General features: G+C 46.3%; 1 protein-coding gene across 1 annotated transcript in view; it reads left to right on the plus strand.

Moving 5' to 3' along the window:
- Window positions 1–952: 952 nt before the first annotated feature.
- The window catches only part of kcnh4b (potassium voltage-gated channel, subfamily H (eag-related), member 4b), a gene marked incomplete at both ends in the record, with an annotated part of 43554 nt that continues 20449 nt past the window's right edge, over window positions 953–24057 (plus strand). Inside the window, 5 exons of the mRNA XM_079757152.1 lie at window positions 953–1028; window positions 8127–8360; window positions 13353–13484; window positions 14539–14675; window positions 21505–21745. Coding sequence (XP_079613278.1) covers window positions 953–1028; window positions 8127–8360; window positions 13353–13484; window positions 14539–14675; window positions 21505–21745 — 820 coding nt within the window. The remainder of the gene's footprint in view (window positions 1029–8126; window positions 8361–13352; window positions 13485–14538; window positions 14676–21504; window positions 21746–24057) is intronic.

The raw sequence follows: 24057 nt of genomic DNA on the forward strand, positions 1-24057 counted from the left end.
ATAACGCCACGGTGTGGTGTAATGGCACTGTCACACACACACACACACACACACACACACACACACACCTGTCCCCATCTTTTTGGCATCCTTTGGTTCCTCCCTCCTCTCTCCCCTCCCCTCCTCTCCTTCCTCCCTCCGAGACACAGAGGAGAACAGGTTTCTATAGTGAGTGCAAAGCGAAGGAAAGCAAAGACTCCAATTGGCTGAGCTGTGAGGAGTGGATGGGCGCGGAGAGACAGAGAGAGAGCAAGAGCCAGAGAGCCAGAGAGAGACAGATAGCGAGAGAGAGATAGAGAGAGACAGAGAGAGAGACAGAGCGAGAGGCTTAAGAAGAATGTTTTCAGTCTCTCCCCGGTCACATCGTGTGTCAGGGATGAGGCACAGACAAAGAGTAGGAGAAGAGAAACATTGCTGAATAATAAACCTGAGGAATTCTTATGGATTTTTTCTCTTTCTGGACCGGTGTTTGAGGGAAACCCTGAAGAGACTAAAGGATAACTTCTACTGAACACACGCTGGTGGATTGTCTCTCTCTCTCTCTGTGATAAGGGACTGGGATTAATTGGACATCCAAAGTCCTTTGAACCAGCAGCAACACTCTCACAACGACTCGGATCTGCTATACAAGACCACCAGTGTTTTTTAAACAGCCGGGCTGAAACTAACTTCTGTCTGATTGAACCGTGTAGCGTTCGCTCGTCCCTCTCCACCCAACGCATGGGGCTGGGCTACCAAAGAAGAGCTGCCGGTGCTGCTGCTGCTGGTGGTGCTGGTGGTGGACTTTAGATGTGTGTCCCCCCTCCTCCTCCTCCTCCTCCTCCTCCTCCTCCTCCTCCTCCTCCTCCTGGCAGTAGTCTCTCCTCAGAGTCCGGACCCCCGGGCCCCCCCGGTGATGGTGTGAGCAGCGGGTGGACAGTGGACCACCTCCACCCTCTCCTGGGTCATCGTCATGCCCGTGATGAAGGGGCTCCTGGCCCCGCAGAACACCTTCCTGGACACCATCGCCACACGTTTCGACGGCACCCGTAAGTACGCAGCCCCCTGCCCCCCGCCCAGATAACCCACCCGCCCCGCCGCGCCGCTCTCGTACTCGGGGCCAAACGCCAGCCCGGGTTTTTAGGTTTCCGTACGATATCTCGGATCAATTGGGGTCCATTCACGAGTTCCTTTAGGAGAGCTTATTTTGATACAGTTGGATGTAATGTTAAAAAACGATCCAATTAAAAACTAATAAAAGCAGATACAGATTATAACGTAAACCTACAAAACAAGGTTCTTTAAGGACAAGCCAGACAGAACCAGCATCATGTTTGTGTTGCCTTTGCCTCATCACCGCAACAAAGACTAGCCACCCTAAACCCTGTTTACAACGCTTTAAAACTAGATTCATACATTGCAAAAACAACCCATCAATCATTATTTTTTTTTCATTGAAACCTCGCTTGAGAGAGCTGCCTATCGCCGCTCCGAAGTCTCGTTCAACCACATCCCACCACGTTTGTCTCTCCCTTTCAGACTCTTGTTATTTCGCAGGCCGACTGTTAGTCTTAAACATGGCCATTAAGCCGCTGTCTGTGAGCGCTGTGTGTCTTTGTTTTGAAACCTGTTGCTCTCCCGCGGGAGGAGCCTTCTATACCAGTGCCAGGGGACCGCTGTGTTTGTGAGCGTGTTGGTTCTGCCCATTCTCCCCTCCCCGAGCATGCCTCAAACCAGCCCAGCGCTGCACCGCTGATCCTCTCACTACAATGCGTTATGTAGGGGTGGGAGGGCCATTGTTTTGCTTGTAATTCCAGCTAATGCTAGAAGGATCTCTACCAGAGGTTCACCACACACACTTTGTGGTGCAGCTGTAAATTAAATTCAGCTATGATTTAATTAATCTGTGAATGTAATTTATTGAATTAAATCAGCTCATCAATCTTATGTAGCTCTAGCAATAGTACTGGGTTGAGAAGTTTAGTACTGGGTTAACTAGGTTAGTACTGGGTTAACTAGTTGGGTACTGGGTGAACTGGTTACTTGGGTTAGTACTGGGCTAACAAGTTTAGTAAACTAAGTAAGTATTGGGTTATTATTGGGTTAACTGGGTTAGATTTTGAGTTAATTAGTTGAGGACTGGGTTAGTTTAGTACTCAGTATACTAGTTGATAAAAGGGTTAAATTATTACTTGTGGGCTATAACTGGGTTAATTGGTTAAGTTCTGGGTTAACTAGGTTAGTACTGGATTAGTATTGGGTTAACTAGTTTAGTACAGGGTTAACTGGTTACTACTTATGGCCCATCAAGCTGCCCGTTTCACCCTTCCAGGAGTGTCAAGCCCAACCCGCCCAATCACAGCTCAAGTGCCACCTGATTGGCCTGCCCAGACTGTTAGGGCCCTCCCCCAGGCTCTTTTGTACCAACATGGTTAACAAGAGAGATGGGAAATGGAGGCTATATTGGATATACTAGTACTGGGTTAGTACTGGGTGAGTACTGGGTTAACTAGTTTAGTACAGGGTTAAGTTAAGTTTGGTTGTTTAGTACTGGGTTGATTAGTACTCCGTTGATGACTTGGCCTACTACTGTTTGACTAATGTGTTGAATGGGTTTCATAATATGTTAACTGGGTTTCATACTGGGTTAACTGGGTTTAGTACGGGGTTAACTGGCTACCATAACGGAATCCAACCAAATATTCAAATCAAAGCAGAGTGATGGTGAAGAGTTGATCTGTCCCAGCCTGCTTTGGTTCCTCTCCAGGTGCTCTTCATGTTGACCATTAAGCCAGGCTTTCCACGGCGGTGGCCTTGTGATCGGGGTCCAGGGGACGCCAGCCGCTACCAGCATGACTCGTGCATTGGAAGAATCTGCCAATTATTTTGCTCCCCTCCCGAGCCGATTTCAAAAGTACCACCAAGCTTCAGCTTTCGAGGAAAAGAAAAACAGTGGCAAGCTGCCCGCATCTTTAAATAGCATCCTCCCGTTGCCGCGGAGACAGGTCCCGCCACATGCGTTGGACAAGGCTGAAACGTTTGGGGCGTTCGAGAGAGAGACGGAATCACTTTGCCACGTCAACCAATCGTTACGGACTAAACTTTTTCGTGCATGTGCAGCTGCGCTATTGTTTTGTAGAAGGAAGCGTGTGAATGGACCGAATCCAGCCGTTTGAAGAGAATTCTTTGGTTGAATTGTTTCTGAGGCTGGGATTTGTTGACAGCACACAGCCCTTCAGTCTTGACACAGATGTTGACTTTCTGTATTATGTACTTGTGTATTTGAACTGTCTCTTTTAATTTCAAATGAAGACTATAAAAATATACTTTTCACACACAAAATCTCACATCAAATCGAAAAACGACTTATTTGACAGATCCTTAGTATAGTATTTAATAAATACTACTACTGTTACTTCTACTTAACATGGAAACTGTATGTTCTTTTATGACACAATATCCAATGCATTCATATAAAAGCTATTGAAGTATAGTAATAGCTTGATATAAGGTCTTCCTGGTCCCCATGAGCCAATAAGATTCAACGTGGATCCAATGTAAAGTCATGATTAAAGTTAACACAGGCTACAATCAACATTGATGAGTTATTATAAATAGATTATTGAAATGGTGAAAGAAAGATGTACATGACGATTGTAATTTGATTAAACATTGCAACGATGCAGAACTGACTGGATGCTGTTTAATTTAACAGCACATGCAGTACGAAGTTGAATCAGTTGTGTTGACTGGATTGACTACACTATGCTAAACAACATGAGGACCACTTAATAACATCATTCAAATAATAGATAACAGACGACACAGTGCTTTTAGATGGCAGCAGACAGATATGTTTACGTGGGAGAAACAAGCCCTCTCTTTCCTCTCCATTAGGCTGCAAGGCGAGGAGAGAACATGAGGGAAATGGTTGAGTGTTGAGCTCTAGGCAAAATCGGTGTTTCTGCTATGTTGTCTTTGTGTGTGTATGTGTTTGTGTCTGTGTCTGTGTGTTCACGTGTGCGTGTGTGTGTGTGTGTGTGTTTCACATTCATAACAATGCTCCATAAACTGCTGAAAGGCAGCATTTTTCCCAGTTCCCCCACTGAAAGGTCAGAGTTCACGTGCGTCCGTGGTCAGCACATATGGTGTTGACGTACATTCAGTTATTTCTTTTTCAGTTGACCTTTCCCTGACTTTTACTGTCTGGGCGTGTGGATGTATTTGAATTAGAACATCTGACATTAGCCCCCTACCACTTCAGCGCCCCCACTCCTTAAGCACAACCTAAGGCTAAGCGGCCCGATGGTGGTGGGTGAGGGGTCTGGCGTGTGTGTGTTTGTGTGTGTGTGTGTGTGTGTGTGTGTGTGTTGTGTGTGTGTGTGTGTGTGTGTGTGTTGTGTGTGTGTGTGTGTGTGTGTGTGTGTGTGTGTGTGCACCTGCCAGAAGGCTTTGTTAACTCTGCGCTGAATGTCCTGATGGAGACAGAGAGAGGGGAGAGAGTGGGGGAGGCAGGAGGATGGAAGAGAGGGGAGGAGGAGGGGGAGACAGACGAGAGAGAAGCCATTGTATGCCTCTCTTTCAGCTAATTGGCTTTCTTAAGGCCAGGGGAAATGTATCCATCTGTCTGTCTGTACTATATGTAGTTTGTTTGTATATCTCTGTATACTTATTTCTTTCATACAATGCCAGTGAAAGAATAGATATCATCTTCCAGATAGGGAAGGAATTTTATTTTAGACCTATTTTTTTGTGTTCATGTGTACATCCATGATGACAGCAATCAATTAATCAAATGCTTTGATGAAAAAAAAAACAATAATCCAGTAGCCGTTTCTGTTGAAGACCTGTCAGTCGGTACAGAATTTAATAGTTTGATTTGTTCCCGGTCTTTCTCCCTACCCAGCCCGCTACCTGCACCTGCCCGTGCACTCAGTGTGCATAACCCGAGTCTTCCTAAAGGCTAGGCAGACCTATGGCTCATGCTAGGGAGCTAGTCACATTGGGAGTGGCTTTTGAGGCAGGCCTGATGGGGTGGGCGTTTTTCAGGTGAATACTTTCTAAAACTAGCCTACTCTGGCTGGTGTCTCCAAAATGGCCAACCCTAGCATTAAGACTCCAACACCTCAACTCAAACGTGCTGCAGGTTGCCGATTTAAGAGCTACATATTTTCGTGTCATTTGTTAAAACCGGCAAAGCGAGCCGTCGGCTATTAATGAGTGGGCGTTTCATCATGCGTCCTATTTGTTTTGTGTGGGTGGCAGCTAGCATCTTTCTATCTTGCATAGATGGGAGCTCGCGGCTTTAGTCTAGCAAGTCTCTTTTTTTTTCCTGTCGTGTGAAATAGGTCCATATGTTACATGGGGCCGAATCCTACGAGTTGCCATTCCCTCAGTCACAGTGTGCTATCTCAGTCACAGCTCCAAGGTACAGCCTTCCATGTTGAACGCCGGCCCACACCTCATGTTTACCGGCTGACCAAAATGTGCTTTTTAAACGACACGAAGACAGCTTCCGACAGTGCTCTGGCAAGTAACTGATGGCTGTGTTGTGTGCTATCTCATTCAGCTGAATTAAATGGCTCTAAAAGGTTTCCAGTGATTTATGCTCTCAAAATAATTTCCAGGAGAGGTCAGAGCCTCTGGCTCCCAAGCGAGAGGGGCTCGCTGGCTGGGTTCACAGAGGAGGCAGAGCGCTGTGGAGGTCCTGCCTGGAGGTGTCTGGTTGGTGATTAGTTGTTGAAGATAATGAGAGAGGAAGAGGGGGAGAGCATGCTCACGAAAACATTCCCAGTGCTCTGGAGGTTTGCCTTGTGTAATTGTGCTGATGTACTCGTTTACTTGGAGAAGAGACAATGACACAACACTGGAAATGATCCGATTGGATTCAGGTGTGGTAATTACACCGGGCTCAGTTCCTGCAGCAGAAGGGCTTACCCTCCTCAGTGTCGTGTGTACCTCTCCAATAAATACAGTCCCGGGGTGGAGGTTTACTTTTTTACTTATCAATCTTTGACATGCCTTGAGTCAGATGTGCTTCTCTGAGCCTCGCCCAAAAAGGTTTTCCATCTCAGAGATCCTTCATCTGTTTTTCTCCCAGGGGTAATATCGATATTGTTACTTTGCTTTGTTTGTTGTCATATCTTATTTAAATCTGGCCCTGTGAAGCGCTACAGCTATAGAGCTATTCTGCACTACTGGCGTTGTTTTTTTTAACTCGGTTGTGCAGCAGTTTGACTTTTGTGCAGCTTCTTCATTTCGATTTTGTGTGCCTTGATTGCAATCGTTTAGAGTAAAAGCCTCTGCAGAAACGACTAAATGTAAATGTAACTGTGCTATACAAATAATTTTTCTTGACACATAGATATGTTGGTAGGTGTTAAGAGTTGTTCCCTTACAGGTGTTTGTGTTGCTATGCTGGCCTTATCTCAGATGTATCACTGTACATACCCTTGGCCTAGTTCAGGGACCCATTTATTGATGCTGGGTTCACAAAGTGTCTATTCTGGGCAAATATTATGTAACCCAGAACTTCACCACTGCCTATGGAACCGAACAAAACCCCAAAATACCTGAGGTTAGCTGCAAAAGGAACAGTTACCTCACAGTTTCTTCAGTGTCTTCTAAGCCTGCCACAGTGATTTCCAAAGGTTGGATTTGACAGCCCACCTTACATCGCCTGTCACTCACAGTTCCGGAAACAAACCTCTGTAACGAAGACCCACCTTCCTTCCTGCAGACCTCCTCCCGGCACGCAGACCCAAAGTTCCTCTTCCGTGTGTACGTCAGGAGTCTGAAACCAAACTCTTTGTTCTGGCTGACAGGAAACGCCGGCTGTCTGATGTGGCGCGTCGTGTGACGGTTTGGTTTCTCCGTCTGCTGCACCCGCGCCCACGATTGGTGGTTAGGGGGAGGGGGGAGGGGGGGGTGTCTGTCACCCCGACGGGCGTTCCCCGCGGACGGGTGTTCTGTCGAGGGCTACTAATTAGCGCGGCGCTGGTTGCCCAGAGATCCCCGGGGAAACAGCACAACCACCGGCAGCACATCTCACACCAGTCTGCTCCAGAACTGGGTTCTGGTCGCTTGTATGCTGGTCTTATGGGCGGATTGAACAGGCTTGATGAATCCATTCATGGATGGATGGATGAATCAAGTGTAGATGAACAGGTGCATGAATGAATGGATAGATAGAGATGAATTTTAGATGGTGGAATGTGGAGTTGATAGATTAATGAATGAAGAGCTACCTGCAAACAGCAGAACCAACGCTAGCCGATTTCAGACGAGTCTGACTCTCTAACTCAACTGCTGGATGGACGCTATCCACATGATAAGGCTGAAGTTGGTCCACTGCCCAGGATACCTGTATACCTTACATGTATGCTGCTATGCTATCTGAGTGTTTTCAGGGGGAATTTTTACTATAAAGCTTATGCTTTACATTGTGTCAAATGGGTACAATGGGTTCGCTAGGGCTTCGACTATATGTGGTTAGTTGGTCTGTAGTTCTGTGTACAGTGGTCCGATGCATTGAAAGGTTGATATGAGACAACTGTCAAACAAACACGTGCTCACTGGTTGTCTGACATTCTGTTTCTAAGTTGACGTTTTTTGTCCTTTGTTGAAGAACTGTCCATGGTCCTGAAAACAAGCACCGCTATGTTAGCATTTACATACACAAAGTTAGTAAATGTCATTACTTTAGCTGTTAATATCATGCTTGCTTACAACTAGCTAATATATTCATAATATCCTGCTAGCTTTTATGAAGCAAATATAATGCGATTTTTATTTCTAAATATAATGATATATTATACTAATACTTAATGTATGCACTTATTGTATGTTGGACGTCCCGGCACTTAGAAATAGCACTTAGCATTGTGTAGCATCTTATCCTAGCTATCTTTGTTGCATTTTGTTGGGAATTTGTTGACCTAGCAATTGTAAGTTGCTTTGGATAAAAGTGTCTTCTAAATGCCCTATATATTAAATTTCAATGTTATAGCAAATACCATTCTCACTAATATATAAATAATGCCATTCTAGCAAGTATGTAGGTCATATCCTGCTAGCTCGTGTCCTTCCTTCCACAAGAGCAACACAAAAACAACCTCCTTCTTCCCTTTTCTCCCCTCCTCTTCCAGACAGCAACTTCCTGCTGGGCAACGCCCAGGGTCACCGTGGCTACCCCATCGTGTACTGCTCCGACGGCTTCTGCGAGCTGACGGGGTACGCCCGCACGGAGGTGATGCAGAAGAACTGCAGCTGCCGCTTCCTGTACGGCGGTGATACCAGCGAGCTGGTGGCCCAGCAGATGGAGAAGGCCCTGGAGGGAAGGGAGGAGTACCAGGCGGAGGTCCACTTCTACCGCAAGAATGGTACCACCGGGCAGGGGGGAGAGGTGGTGGAGGGGGGGGGGGTGGAGGGGTGAGACGGGAAGGAGGGGGTGGAGGGGGTGGAGGGGAGAAGGGAGGAGAAGGGGTGGAGGGGGTTAGATGGGGTGGAGGGGAGAGAGGGGGTGGAGGGAGGAGAAGGGGTGGAGGGGGTTAGATGGGGTGGAGGGGAGAGAGGGGGTGGAGGGAGGAGAAGGGGTGGAGGGATGGGTGGATGATGGGTGGATGATAGATGGTGAAGGGGTGGAGGGATGGAGATGGATCGATTGATAAAAGATAGGATGTTCACACCAATTCAACCCACGGTGAATGAGTGAGTGAATGAATGAGTGGATGGATCGGTGGATGGCTAGATGGATGGATGGATGGATGAATGGATTGAAGATGTGGAAGTATGGATCAATGGATAGATTGATTGATTGACGATAGGAGGTTGGAAGGTGAGGGTCACCATAGTGTATGAGTGAGGTAATGAGTGAGTGAGGATGAGTGAGGATGCTAGCTCAATGGATAGATGTGTAAATGAATCCTACAAGGATGGATTAAGCGTTAACCCTAAATGGATAGATACATGGACACACGGATGATGGATGTGTGGGTGATTGGGTGAAGGGTTGGATTCATGGCTACACAATTACGCACAATATAAATCTCAACATTAGAAAGATAAACTTTGCTGCAAGATATTCTTCGTCTGCGGTTTGAATTGGTTTCAAATTCAGAATAATGCGCAGGTGCTCGGATAATTTGTTCAGCATTTATTTTTCAAGCTGTAATTAAATCTCTTCTGTTACCAAGGAAACACGAAATGTCTTTTTCCAGTTGCATTGAGAACAATATGACTGTTTGTGTGTGTATATTTGTAAGCATGTTTTGTGTCTGTGTGTGTCTCTGTGTGTCTGGGTCGATGCACTGGCTGAGACACACATGCACACACACACACACACACACACACACACACACACACACACAAATACACCGACAAATACACACACACAAACACAGTTGTTTCACATGCTGTACTGTCGTGCTGACAGCATAGCCAAACACTGAGCTGTTGTGCTATAAAGCAGGGCAGGACAGTCTTGTGGTCTGGATGTTTGTGGACCATTGGGGCCCCCAACATGTTGTCCATTGGGAGCCCCTCTGTGTTGCTAATTACACAGAGATCTGTAGCAGCACCCTGTGGGTGAGAGTTATAATGATGGTGCTTTTATCGTCTTCATTAGACCTTTCCCCGTTCCCGGAGAGAGAGAGAGAGTTTCAGAAGCAGAACCAGGCTGTCAGCGGAGGATAAATAGAGGAGAACAGAGACATTAGGGCTACTGTTACCAGCTCAATCCAAGTTCATCTCCAGCACTGCGCCAAACATCTGTTGTGAACACCGCTTGAGGAAACCTGCTGAACATTGACACAGACTTAATCTTCATCTTTGGTTTCTATATTGGTTTGGTTCGTCGCTCTTCCGGGATGCCTTTCCTTATTTCTTGATTTTGTTCTCTTGTTTTTCCTTCCTGCGCTGCGTCCGTCTGTTCTTCAGTTCTATTTCTGAATTGTTTTTGTTTGTTTGGTTGTGTTTTCCATCCTGCTGTGTTTATTTGGTCCTTTCTTTCTTTATTCTACTTTCTCTCTCTCTCCCTCTCTCTCTCTCTCTCTCTCTCTCTCACACACACACACATCTGGCCCTCTAGTTGAAGGGCCCTGCTAATGAGAGACGGGGCCCTGGCCCTTGGTCTGCGCCGTCCCCGTCTCGCCCTCCTTTTATCTGAGTGCTGGAGGACCGTGGAGAGGCAGAGAGCTGCTCCTCCTCCTCTTCACACTCCCTCTCTGGGACACAGCCTGACTCCGCTGGACGGACTGATAGGATGGACCGATGGACTGGTTGAAGCATGGGTGTACGGTTTGATGAAGTTGGACACATGGATGGACGGATGGATGGATTGATAAAAAACAACGGATGACTGAAGTGGTGAATGATTGGATAGATGGATGGATGAATGAATAGATGAATGAATATTTCATGATGAATGGGAAGATGAATGATGAATGGATAGATATAAAGATGAATGGATAAATTAGATAAATGATCAGAAAGATTGATTGACAGATGGATAAGTTGAAGGAAGGATGGATTGTTGGTTGCATGCTTCGATTATGATGGATAGATGGATGGATGGATGGACTGACGGATGGATGAATGGCCGGGCCGGTCTCCACTGTCCTGTCTGTCTTCACTGTCCTGTCTGTCTTCACTGTCCGGCCTGTCTTCACTGTCCTGTCTGTCCTCACTGTCCTGTCTGTCTTCACTATCCTGTCTGTCTTCACCGTCAGGCCTGTCTCCACTGTCCTGTCTGTCCTCACTGTCCTAGCCTCTCCCCACCGTCCTGTCTGTCTTCACTGTCCTGTCTGTCTTCACTGTCCTGTCTGTCCTCACTGTCCTGTTTGTCCTCACTGCCCTGTCTGTCTTCACTGTCCTGTCTGTCCTCACTGTCCTAGCCTCTCCCCACCGTCCTGTCTGTCTTCACTGTCCTGTCTGTCTTCACTGTCCTGTCTGCCTTCACTGTCCTGTCTGTCTTCATTGTCCTAGCCTCTCCCAACCGTCCTGTCTGTCTTCACTGTCCTGTCTGTCTTCACTGTCCTGTCTGTCCTCACTGTCCTAGCCTCTCCCCACCGTCCTGTCTGTCTTCACTGTCCTGTCTGTCTTCACTGTCCTGTCTGCCTTCACTGTCCTGTCTGTCTTCATTGTCCTAGCCTCTCCCCACCGTCCTGTCTGTCTTCACTGTCCTGTCTGTCTTCACTGTCCTGCCCATGAAGAAATACACTAATATATATGTGGCTCATGAATGATGGATAGATAAGGATGTATGGATGACTGGCTGACTGCCGGGGTGGATCTCTTTTGCCGCTCCACAGTCACCACGTTTCATCTTAACTGTGTGCCTGTGAAGCCCTTTGAGACCGCCGCTGCTTTAAAGGCCTTTGAAGAACCACATGATGTGAAATGCTACCAAGTCAGAGCGACCTGGAATGTGTTTTCTCAGTAGATTGCCACTGGGAAATTTGCATCTGGCGAAAACGACCCCGGGAGTCTACTGCAAAGGATCTAGTGGAAAAGCTCAATGTTAAGATTTAAACTTCAATAAAGACCCAAGGTTGATTCATTACTTAATAATCATACGAATTAGTTATATAGCACTTCTCTACATACTGAAGACACTTTAATTAATAAGATACAAAACATAAAAATAAAGAAATTGTCACACACACATTGTGTGTGTGTGTGTGTGTGTGTGTGTGTGTGTGTGTGTGTGTGTGTGTGTGTGTGTGTGTGTGTGTGTGTGTGTGTGTGTGTGTGTGTGTGTGTGTGTGTGTGTGTGTGTGCGTGCGTGCGTGCGTGCGTGTGTGTGTGTGTTCATTGATGCTTTAAGAGAGAGGCGAGAGTCATGGACCTTGACCTTGTTCTAATTCAATGTTTCTATGGTCTGAGCAGCAGCAAGGGTTCTCTGTGTGATTGCCCTTCACGCTGAAGGTTACCTATCTACCATCTGTGTGTAGCGAGCACTGAGAATCAGAAAGGTACTTTGATGCGCTGTTTATGGGAGTATCCAAAGAAACAAAAATGCATATATTAAATTGAATGACCCAATTTGGTTTGCTTTGGTTATTTATGTCTAGAGGAGTTTGTACACAACAACAGATCAAAACCCTGGACTTTAGACTCGTTCAGTCCAGGAAGAAAATGCTGGAAGAAAGTGGACAAGAGCTCTTAGCCAACCTTGGTCTAGAGCAAATTCAGTTGGTCTGTTTGGACCCAACCAAAAAGAAAAACAGAAAACCAAACAGTGATCCTTTTGACACCGGTGTTCATTGTCAGGCTGCGGCCCACCTCCAGCTGCCGCTGGGAAATTTGTATCTGGCGAAAACGACCCCGGAGTCTACTGGCATAGGATCTGGTTGAAAGGCTCAATGTTAAGATTTAAAATTCAATAAAGACTCAAGGTTGATTCACAACTCACAATGGACTGGCTGTCCATTGTGTGTCCGCGAGGCCCATTGTGAGTCGCGGACCATAGTTTATGAAATGCTGGTCTAGAGAGGCGTACATTTCCAGGGGAGAAGTCTCTAATTGGCAAGAGTTGATGGACTTTGAAAGCAGTGACTGTAGATACAGTTTAGAGTGTGATGTAATGTTAATGCATGTTTATTTGTTGTGTTGTTTTTCTACATTAAAGCTGCTGTCGGTAAGATTTGAAAATTGTAAAGAGAGAGCGCAGAAAAGAGTAGAAGAGAGCAAGATTTTGAAAAGAAACTAAAAAACCTCCCCCTCCCTCTCCGCTCCCTCACTCCGTAGGTTTTACAACCGTTGAGAAGAGTCCTTCAACCCCCTGTGGTGGACAATGATTAAAGTGGGTGCGTGAATATGATTGACAAGCAAGATCTGACCATTTCTGATTAGATTCCCTAAAACCATCTCATCAGAAATGGCCAGAACTTGGTGAGAAAATAATCAGGAGCGTTAAAAATCGACAGAGAGCCTTTCACTCACTGACGGATGGTGACGGCATTTCAAGCTAGCGACCCTTTAATAACAGCTATTAAAGGTGCTGTAGGATTTTTTAAGGGCTATGTAATTTGTTTGAAATAGCCAAGCTATCCATCAGCTATTAAGGATTGAAAATAGCTTGAGCATGAGGTAACTCAGATTTCAGACCACCCCCTGGTCATTCCTGACCAAGCTCTTCCCTGATTGGTTGGGGTAATCTATCTTGCCTTTCCACCACAGCTTGTGAACGCAAAACCTCTCACTGGCGGAGGTAGGGAAGTGGGCACGTTTGGTATAGTTTGATGGCGTTTTAAAATCTATTGCTATTTGGGCTTTACTACTATCAGATCTTACCTGAAACACCTTTTTAAAAGATGTTATTGGAAAATGATGGTTGTAACCCTGCTGGTCTCTCCCGCTGGTCTCTCCTGCAGGCACGGCCTTCTGGTGCCTGCTGGACATCGTGCCCATCAAGAACGAGAAGGGGGAGATGGTGCTGTTTCTCTTCTCCTTCAAGGACATCAACGACACCTATGGGAAGGCCCACCACAGCAGCAGGAAAGAAGGTGAACCTCTCCCTCCTCTCCGAACCTCGGGATGTGATTTACGACGGTCCCCTGTTCCAGTGCTCCAGTTTGTCACTGTCATGTTCTACCTGGCGGCCGGGTTGAAACGTGGCCTCTGATTGGCCGCCGAGAACCAGATCCGCTCCTCTGCATGGGAAAATGTGATTCAGATGATAGCCGTGGAGCGGAACCGGTCCGCCGCTGAGTCTGTTACCTGGCTGTTTACTGGGGGATGGGAGCGCAAACACAGGTGTCACTCAGAACCCTGATTATGGGTCTGCTGCTTCTATGCACCAGGGCTAGGGTAGTAGACTCCTCTAGTGGAGGTAAGTCTACTGCCCTGTCCTGGTTCATCAAATCAGTATTAATAATTAGTGTTATCCGAGATCACAATAGTTCTATATCGCCTTATGGCCTTGACAAGCCTATAAGGGGAAGCTTAGACGTGATTTTCCTATGATGACGCACACCTCTGTGAAAAGGGTCCATGAACCAGTTCATTTTTGTTTTTGTTGATATTTCAAGATAGGTGATGTGTGATTTATGAACTTGTCAAAAAGTTCCCTCCACAAATACACCAGTTTCCAATTTCCAGTGGGTTGCCCTTGGCAACGCACTGCTAGCCTTAAGAATCCTCGGGCATCTTTTTAGCAGCTGGAGACTAAAGGTGTTGAAACCCCTCATCCTTAGCTAAATATACTGTTACCATCGGATTGAGAGATGACAGTGCTACAGTATTTTCTATAGTCAGACCCTGACTTTACGAATCTGAAATAAAATGAAATAATCCTATGTAAAATTTATGTATAAATAAACCTATATATAATCCTGCAAAAAAAATAACATCTATATAAAGACCAGAGTGACTGGCCAGAATGACATTGCTTAACATTGGGTTTAGTTGAAACCCACCAGGGGAACTACAATGGAGTTTTAGTTATTAATTAACGATCATTTTAGTTGATGACGCAAAGTTCCTCCATTTACCTCCGCTTCTTGGCCTTCCTCTCTCTCTCCGGTTGCCGGGGACGCTCGGCGGTGATGACATCACCAGTGTTGGAGGACAGCAGGAGGCGGAGCCGGAAGAGCAGCTCCCACTTCAGCGAGGCGCGTAAGCGGGGTCACACCGTGCTCCACCACCTCACCAGCCACTTTTCCCGCCGCAGTCGCGCCGACGTCAACCTCGCCAACGTGAGTAGCCGGAAGGACGCACTACCCGTCATGCATTGCTTTCCGCAACTGCCTGAGCAACCCGAACTCCCCGTACCCCTCCTGCCAACCCACCACTTTGCCCGTAGCTACTCATCACCCGATGCTGATGAGTAGCAGTTATCAGCGTGTATTCCCATGATGCATTGCAACCTGTCCAACATGAGTACATATGAGGATGTACTCCTGTCGTGCTTTGCTTGCCAAACACCTCAATCCCCCCTCCACTCTGCCCATCGCTCCGATCAGAACGGTGTTGAGTACCAGCATTAAGGACATATTCCCATGATGTATTGCACCCTGGCCACCATGAGTACCTGTGAGGACGTACGCCCATCATGCATTGCTTTCCCAAACCCTACATACCCCTCCTCTGGCAACCACTTTGGCTAGAATGATGACTTGATGAGGCCAAGTTATGATTGCTTTCCCAAGAGCAATGCATCATGGGGATTTTCACCAGAGTTTCACCATCAGCGATTGGTTGATGACAAGTAAGGGACGGGGCTCTCGACGGGGCATCTGATTGGACACGTTATTGTGTGATGTCACTAAAATGTTGATTTAGACATTTCTGGAAATGGCTTTCTGACACGACTCCGGGGGCTTAAATAGTGGCTCTTTAAAAGGGAAGAAAAATTAAAGGAGAAGGATTCAAGTAGTGTCTACATTTTTCTTTCTTAGTGCATGAAGGGACCACAGGGAGGGAATTTATTTTTTACTTCAGTTTGTCATCAGTGTTCTGTTCTGAAAGAGGGGAATAATCTCCTTTGAACGACCACTGCTTTGGATCTGTCCTGATGTTCACACACATCTGAAGTCGGACAGGAAGACACAGTGAGCCGCCTGTCCCCGGAGAGCCACCGTACATGTACATCTTCCTTCCTCCTGCATCGCTGACAGCTGCCTCCTAAAGGTAGACGTTTTACCTAGAAAACACACAGTGCAACCCAGAAACAGCCAGCCACATGCCCCGGCGTATGTTTGAACAAACCACTATTTGTGGACACCTGACTGAAAGTGCCCACGTTGTTGTTCAGGGATATTCAGTGGGTGGAAGGGTGGTTCGGAGCTATTGACTTAAAATGGCTGAAAATGTGAAGCATCGATCATAAAATTCCACCCGAGGAGAACATTTAGCTTTAGGGTCAAAGGGTCAAACTCAGAACCTTTTGGCTCAGAACCTTTTGACGTGACCCAAAACCAGTTTAGGCTACCCCCTTACCCCACAGTTTCTGGCACTACTCTTTGAAAGTGTTTGTGTGACGCTCACTTTCATATACAATTCGACAGCGAAGGTTGTTCTGCACACTTCAATCCCCCTCTTCACCCCAGAACCAGAGCGTCTGATTGGCTGAGGTCACAACGTCTGCCTGAGTGCCTTCGTGTCGCACACATCGTATATTGGTTCTTTCACAGTTTACCCACCACCATTGTTCTGATTTGAGCTGAAACTGCTGACAATTACCACGATGAGATCATCCCCCACTCACCACACCCCCGCTATGCTAACAAGTCAGGGGACTTTGCTATAACAACACACCTGGCTGTTTAAGCCATCAATTTGCTTATTAGCATGTTAGCTTTTCAATAGGGGTGTGCAATAAGAGAGAGGGGGTTGCCTTTCCCAGAGTGCCTGGCTGGAAACCTGAAATATGGATGCTTCTTTCTGAATGTAGAGTAGAGTTGTGTCTCCCAGCCAAATGGTTGCAAATGCCCAAACCAATCTCATTGAACACTTTATTATTGGCCTAGTATGTGGACAGATTTTCAGATGCCATATTTGGCATTCTTCTGGTTTATTTTGTGGTAACACTTACAAGAAGGGTACATAAATCACCATTAATAAACATTAGTAAATAATAAGCCTTCGTAAACAATTAACTAACGGTTAATTAACAAGATAACATATCTCTAGTTAGCATTTGCTGATGGTGTTCACGTTAACTAATGTATTTATTATTCAATAAGGTTAGGGTTAACCTTAATGAAATAATGTAACCAAACAATTAACAAGCTATTTATTAACTGTTAATTAGAGGTTGTATCAGGTATTCTAGGCCAAAACAATAATGATCACATTCCTCTGATCTTTCCACACGATCCGCTAGCTGCCCGCCCCATAACCAGGCCGTCCAAAAAAAAGTCTCTGTAGGCAGCCTATGCTAGGAGATCGTACAAAAAAACAAATGGTGCTACCAACCACTCAAAAGCAAAATAAATAGAATTCCAACCAATCACCGATAAGGGGTGGGTGTTGTGGGGTTCTGAGCTGAGTTCATGATTGTTTTTTCTATATGCACGAAACACAGAAGGGAAGGGCGAGCTGGCTCTGTTTGTTTGGGATCTTGCTTCAAATACCAACAGAAGTGACATCACCAAACATCACTGTTGCAACCTTTAATTGTTTGTTAATGCTTATTACTGTATTGACTTATGTCAATGAATGGTTAACTATTGTAACCTTTTAGTTAAACTGTTAAAATTCTAGAAAGTTAGTGGTGCGGTCTGGCAGGCACACAGAATACTGTTGATAGCTGTAATGTTGAATACTCAAAGTGTTGTGTCATTGTTATTGTCCTCAGGAATATAAACTGTGAGGGTGCGGAGAGACAGAGAGACAGACAAAGAAACAGACAGAGAAACATACAGACAGACTGACAGGTAGATGGATGGACAATCTCTAGGCTTAGAGATTGATATGTATAGGCAAGATCTAAGGGGAAACCAATGCATCATGGGAAAATAAAACTGCTGTACAGTAGCATTCATTCTGCAGAAGGCCTGTGTACAGAGCTCTACTAAAACAGGCTGCCCGGCCATGAATGGACAGCTGCAGTAGACAGGGCCCAGAGTGAAGGTGGTTTAGGAGGCCCCTGGTGGGCCGGAGGGGCCCGGGGCCACTGGAGCAGGGAAGACCTCCCTCCACCAGCCATGATGGTGGAGAGGCTGTCACTGTGTGTGTGTGTGTGTGTGTGTGTGTGTGTGTGTGTGTGTGTGTGTGTGTGTGTGTGTGCGTGTGTGTGTGTGTGTGTGTGTGTGTGTGTGTGTGTGTGTGTGTGTGTGTGTGTGTGTGTGTTTCTTGCAATAATGTATTTTTGGCTCTTGAGGGAATATTCTGATAAGGCAGGTTAGGTATCAATCTCTCCTTTCTGCCTCTCCACTCTTCTTCTCCCTCCATCCATCTCTCCACTCCTCCTCTCCTCCCTCCTCTCCTCCTCCCTCCTCTCCCCTATGCTCTCCTCCTCTCCTCCATCCCCTCCCTCATCTTCCCTCCTCTCCTCTCATCCTCTCCTCTGAGTGTTGGCCTTTCTCTCTCTCCCCTGATCCGCTCGCTCTCCTGCTGTTGTTCCATCTCCCTCGCTTCTTCCATCTGTCATTCCCACCACCATCATCCGCTCCACCTTAACACCTCCTGACTTCTCTCTTTCTCTCCTCCATCCTTTGTCGCTCTCCCTCTTATTCCTCTCTTTCATTCTCCTCCTCTCTATCTCGTCATGCTCCTCTTTTTGTGGATATGAAGCGAGGCACGTTTTCCCATTCTCCCATCCTTTCCCGTTAATCCTCCCTCTCCTCCATCACCTACTGTATGTCCATCACTCAAACACTCCATTATTTTCAATGCCAGAAGGCTCCGTCATTGACTATTCTTTCCGTTCCATTCTTTCAATTATTTCTCTCTTCATCTCTCTCTCTGTGTAGCTGTCTGACTTCCTTTTAATCTCTCTCTCTCTGTCTCTGTCTCTGCCTCTCTCTCTCTCTCTCTCTCTCTCTCTCTCTCTCTCTCTCTCTCAACCTGTCAGTATGTAACTCTCATGTTACCTCGCTCTCTCTGTCTCCCCCCCAGCCCCTGATCAGCAGCAGGTCCCTGGCAGTGGGCCTTTACTCCTCCACTGCCGATCTTTGGCTCTCTGAATAGAAGGTCTATTTGCAGGCTGAAAGAGAAGGTGCATGCTTTCCATAAATCCAGGTTCACAGAGCCCTTCTCTTCCAGATCCACGCTCACACTAAGGGGCTGCAGCACAGATACGGAGTCATGGAGGAACAGAAGGACGCGCTTCAGGCTGAGGATCTCTGAACCTTTCAGAATAGCCCTTCTGTCGTCACTGTTGCTTTTTCCCAGCCAGCCAATCAGAAATTAGATGGGCAAAACTCAAGAGGTCAACTGTCAACGGTCAACTTCACAGTTGGATCCTATAAATGATTAACTACAGTCCATCACTGCAGATAGCTGTTTTCACAAATAGAAACTGGAATGTTTGTGTCAGCATACGCCGTTAATGGATGGATAATAAGTTGTCACTTCAACTATACTGGATAATTTTCTGCCAGCGGCTTTTGGATAGTTTTGTCAATATGTTTCAGATTAAATACTAACTGATTGAGTATTCTGCTTTTGAAGGCATGGTCTGTGGTATTGCAGTAATATTTTTAGAAATAGCACAATAGGTTCTGTGCTAGTGTTAGTAAGTGTGGTTGAGGTCATGTGGGGCGGCCATGTGTCTCCTCACTCACATCAAGGACAAGCCTTCACAACTGGAACACAGCTCAAAGCATGCTGGGGGATGTAGTTGGAAGCAAAGACTTTGGGGACTAACGCTCGGGCTAATGACGCAGAAAGATCAGCTGTGGTGGCGTCACATGTTCTGACACATTTGTTTCCTTCCAATCCCTGACAGGGACTGTGTGGACCGCCTGGGGGAAAGGTCAAAGGTGGGGTTGGTAGTGTGACGTCTGTGATGTAATAGACGTGACATAACCAAGCTTTTGCTGTCTCCCCCAAAACGCAGCATTACTGCGGAAATAAATGCTGATGATAAACACACATGGGGGTTTTAAGGTTGTTGTGTGATACTCACAAAACAAACATAAAAACATTGAACTTTCCTTGAATGGTGGCACAGTAACACATTGGTTAGGATGAGGGCAGAGTGTTACCATGAGGGCAGAGTGTTTATCATGGGGGTAGAGTGTTTATCATGGGGGTAGAGTGTTTATCATGGGGGTAGAGTGGTTATCATGGGGGCATCTTATATCAGTGGTTGGCCTAATGGCACAGTGATTAGCTTGTTAGAACAGTGGTAAGCATGATGAAATAGCGTTTAACATGCAGACACTGTGATACCATGTAAACCCACGTCTTTTTCTAGCTCGACACTGCTCACCTCGTTCTCGAGCAAGGCACTGGTGTTCGACCTGCAGATGCCCCCGGGCTCTGGAGGATGACGATGATGTGAATTGGCCTTCATCTTGTTAGGGCCTTAGACGGAATGGGATTTCAGTGTTCTTCATTTTAATTCCTACCTTCATCATCGCAGAACAAAATGAGCAGCAAAGGAAGTTATTAAATGATTTGGAAGGAACATCGCTAATAAACAGATATTGTAAAAGCCTTTTTAGTGTCTCTCTAATAATATGTGACTGGAGAAAAGTGAAGTCCAAGAAAGATTATCTTATCCGATATGGTGCAGAAAATGAAGGCCTCGATTATTACTTGATAATGGAGGCCTTTTTTTAAAAACATCAAAGGTTGTAATATATATGTGTACATAACATAAAAAAGTTGAACAAAGCAGGTTTTGTATTATTTTGTATTATTGTATAGAGTGATTAACTTTCTTGACAACAAATCATCATTACAACTCAACCAATGTTGCTCATAGTGGTAACATCTTATCGCCTCATTCACTATAGGCCTGACCTTTGACCTTTTCTGGGAGGCGGACCCTCGCAGAACTGGAGGTTATCAACATATCTTTGGCAGCACGTAACCACGTGACTGTGACCGACGAGCCGTCTCATTGGTCACCTGATTGGTCACGGTCAGAGTAGGGTCTGGTGGATGAAGGTGTGATGATGTTTGATGGTGTCTGGTCACGCCTGACCTCGTCTTGAAAGTGTGATGTCTGTGGCTGCCGCTAACTTTCTCCAACGTCCTCCGCGCGACATTTAATTGAATGCCGGTCATTTGTAGAGGCATGATTTATCTCCATGTGTATTTAACCTGCACCGTCCTTTGTCGCGGGATATTAGCATTCGGCAAACTCATCTAAGCGCCACTTGACATTCACAATGTGTTAACGCTGGCAGATTTCAGCCCTGCAATATCCATTGAATTATAATTAAGTTCAGCAGCTTTTCAAATGCATCTGAACATCTGGCCATCTGCCCTCTCGTCTATTGCGTTTGTGACAGGTCACACGCGTGCACATGTGTGTGTTTGTGTGTGTGTGTAGATGCATGTGTGTGTGTGTGTGTGTGTGCTTGTCCGTCCTTACATATCCTATTATCCAAAAATGCAAATGGCCTCATCATCAAATATTACTCCCTCCTCTCTGCGGCTCTCTGTAAGTAGCAGAAAGGACAAAAAAACATAGGGACGTTTCTGAATACACTTCATAAATAGATTCTCTCTCTTTATCTCCCTCTCTCCCTCTTTCCCCCCTTCTCTGTCACTTTCTCCCTTCCACCCCTTTTCTCTCTATCTCCCTCTCTCCCCCCTCTCTCCCCCCTTCTCTCTCACTCTCTTCTTTCCACCCCTCTTCTCTCTCCCTCCCTCCTTCTACCCCTCTCTCCCCCTTCTCTCTCCCCCTTCCCTCTCCCTCTCTCCCCTCTCTCCCCCCTTCTCTCTCACTCTCTCCCTTACACCCGTCTTCTCTCTCCCTCCCTCCCTTCTCTCTCCCTCCCTTTCCCCCTGTCTCCCCCCTTCTCTCTCACTCTCCCTTATACCTCTCTTCTCTTCCCCCCTTCTCACTCCCTCCCTCCCTCACTCCCCCCTCTTCACCCTCCCCCCTCCCTCCCCCAACTCCAGAACATGTTTGAGAAGCCCTCCCTGCCCGAGTACAAGGTGGCCTCGGTGCAGAAGTCGCGGCTGATCCTGCTGCACTACAGCGTGTCCAAGGCCCTGTGGGACTGGCTCATCCTGCTGGCCACCTTCTACGTGGCCGTCACCGTGCCCTACAACGTCAGCTTCACGCCCTACGACGAGGTGGACTCCTCGGCCCGCTCCACCATCGTCAGCGACATCGCCGTGGAGATGCTCTTCATCCTAGGTGAAATTAATATTAAGATTGAATAAACTTTTCCTTGTGTTTGGTTCCGCTCCCGGAGAAGTAAGTTTTGACAAGGTGGAGGTCAATGTATCACTGACCCCCTTTACATCTGCTGTTAAAATACGTTTTTTTAGGCGAAATGAATTACCAAAATACATACAACGCTTATTATTTACACCTGGCATGTGTCTCCAGTTTCCTGATGTATACCGGATATTGCTCTCCCAGCGTTATGTAATTTGATAATGGGATTTTAATATCTTGCATCAGTTCCCCACGAGGTGAAAAAAAAGTAAAAAAGCAGTTTCAAAAAGCTGATGATGGCAGTCCCGAGCGAAATTGCTTTATTTTCTCAATCTTCCTAATGGTAGAGTACCGTGGGACTAAGTTGTAAAACCACATGAAATATAAATGTCCCTGTGTCCCTCTTACCGTCCCGGTTTAAAGTGGGGAAGAGCGCTAAGCGGATGTAGTCACAGGCTGTTATTTCTGTACGCCTGCAGACCTTTTGTGTCAAGGACAAGCTTAGCTAGGTCCTGCTCTGAACACAGAGCTGGGCATTGTTCAGCATGAGTGACTGTTGAATAAATAAAAACATGAGGGGTATCAGCTGTCTTGCTGTAGGGGATGTATTTGAAATATAAACATTTATTGGGTAAATGTTTTTGAAATTTACCGGCCGTTTATGTTGGCACATCCTAATAACTGTAATACAATACGTTTATCGTTTTTGAATATGATTAGCCTCTGCTTACTTAAAAGCTAGGGTAGGCAATTTGAAATCAGCGGAATAAACCAGATTTTGTTAGTACGACAACGGAAAAATCCCTTCCCTTAAGGCCGTCCTCCAAAGCCACTCCCCCAAATGACGAGCTTGCTAGCTTCTGCAATAGGTCTGCATAGCCTTGAGGAAGACTCTGCTCATTCGCAATAAGGGTACAGGTTTAGTGTGTCCATGGCAGCCTGGTAGGTCGGTAAAGAGACAGGAAGGCCATCCAATTATTTCATTCAGACTGAATTCAACTCTTGGGTGGGCTAATTATAGGCCTGTGAAAGCCACAGATACAAGATTTGTTTGATAAAATTTGATTGATTTGATTAATTATAATATACTGTTGACATATAAATTAGAAGGACATACTCTAGTTAAATATAATTGATATATGTATATATATATATATGTATATATAGTGACAGTGGCACTATAAATATGTAAATGGTATGTAAATGTATCCATCCACATTGGAAGGTGCCACTTGTATACATTACTGAGCAGGGATAAGCATCCTTCTGGGTCCTTCTAGCTGTTGCCGCCCTCAGACTGTTTTCCAGGCTCTCTGGGACGTCCTTGGAGAATGTAGGATACAAACTTGACTTGGTCAGAGCCTTCTAGCCTTCCAGCTAGGGGGGCTGGCATACAGCGATGGTCTGCATTGTGTAGGATGATGTAGCCTGATAACCTGGCCTTTGGGTGGGACTTTCAAGTCTATCCTCACATGACACAAACTGACAACCACCCCCCCCCCCCCCCCCCCACCCACCCACCCACCAGCATCTTTTCCCCTACACCCCTCTCCATTTATTCTTTATTCATTCTATTCGAATCGGGGTAAAGGCCTTTATTCATACCTAATACGGTTTACTATGTTGTGCTATGTCGTATTTCTGTTTTGATTTGAAGCACTTTTCCACAGTTGAACAAGTTTAAATTGTTATTTGTAATAGTCTTAGTAGTAGTATTTGTAGCGGTAACAGTTTTATCCAAAGGGACTTTACTTTTGTTCTCATGGTATCAGTGTAGTGGATCCACAGAGCGCATGGACACCAGGGTTGCTTTTCAGCACAAGCAAGTCGTTTATTTCGACTATGGACAGTTCAGCAAATCACAATCATAAATCGTACATCCGCCAAGGCGGTCACAGGGAGCGTTTCTGGGGATCTCTTGCAGCGATCGTCCATGTGGTTCAGTCATTCCTCTCTGCTCCCTTCCTACTACAACACAAAGCAGGCACATAAGTACACACTCCCTGATTGGCCTGATTGCGAGCAGGTGTCCGCAATCAGGTTCAATCCCCCCAGCCGATCCGGTGCGCTCCCAACCTGCCCATACTCCCCCTGCAGGCCAGACGTCGCACGTCCCCCCACACACCCACAGCGCCCGACACAGGCCGGGGGCACATCCGGCCGCCAACTCACTCCCCCCGCCCCAGAGCGGGAGAGGAAGTCCGCCACGGCCATCTGCGCCCCGAGCCTGTGCACGACCCAAAAGTTAAAGGGCTGCAACGCGAGGTACCACCGGGTGATCCTCGCGT

The sequence above is a fragment of the Pollachius pollachius genome (genome assembly GCF_949987615.1).
Source record: "Pollachius pollachius genome assembly, chromosome: 19".
Taxonomy (NCBI): domain Eukaryota; kingdom Metazoa; phylum Chordata; class Actinopteri; order Gadiformes; family Gadidae; genus Pollachius; species Pollachius pollachius.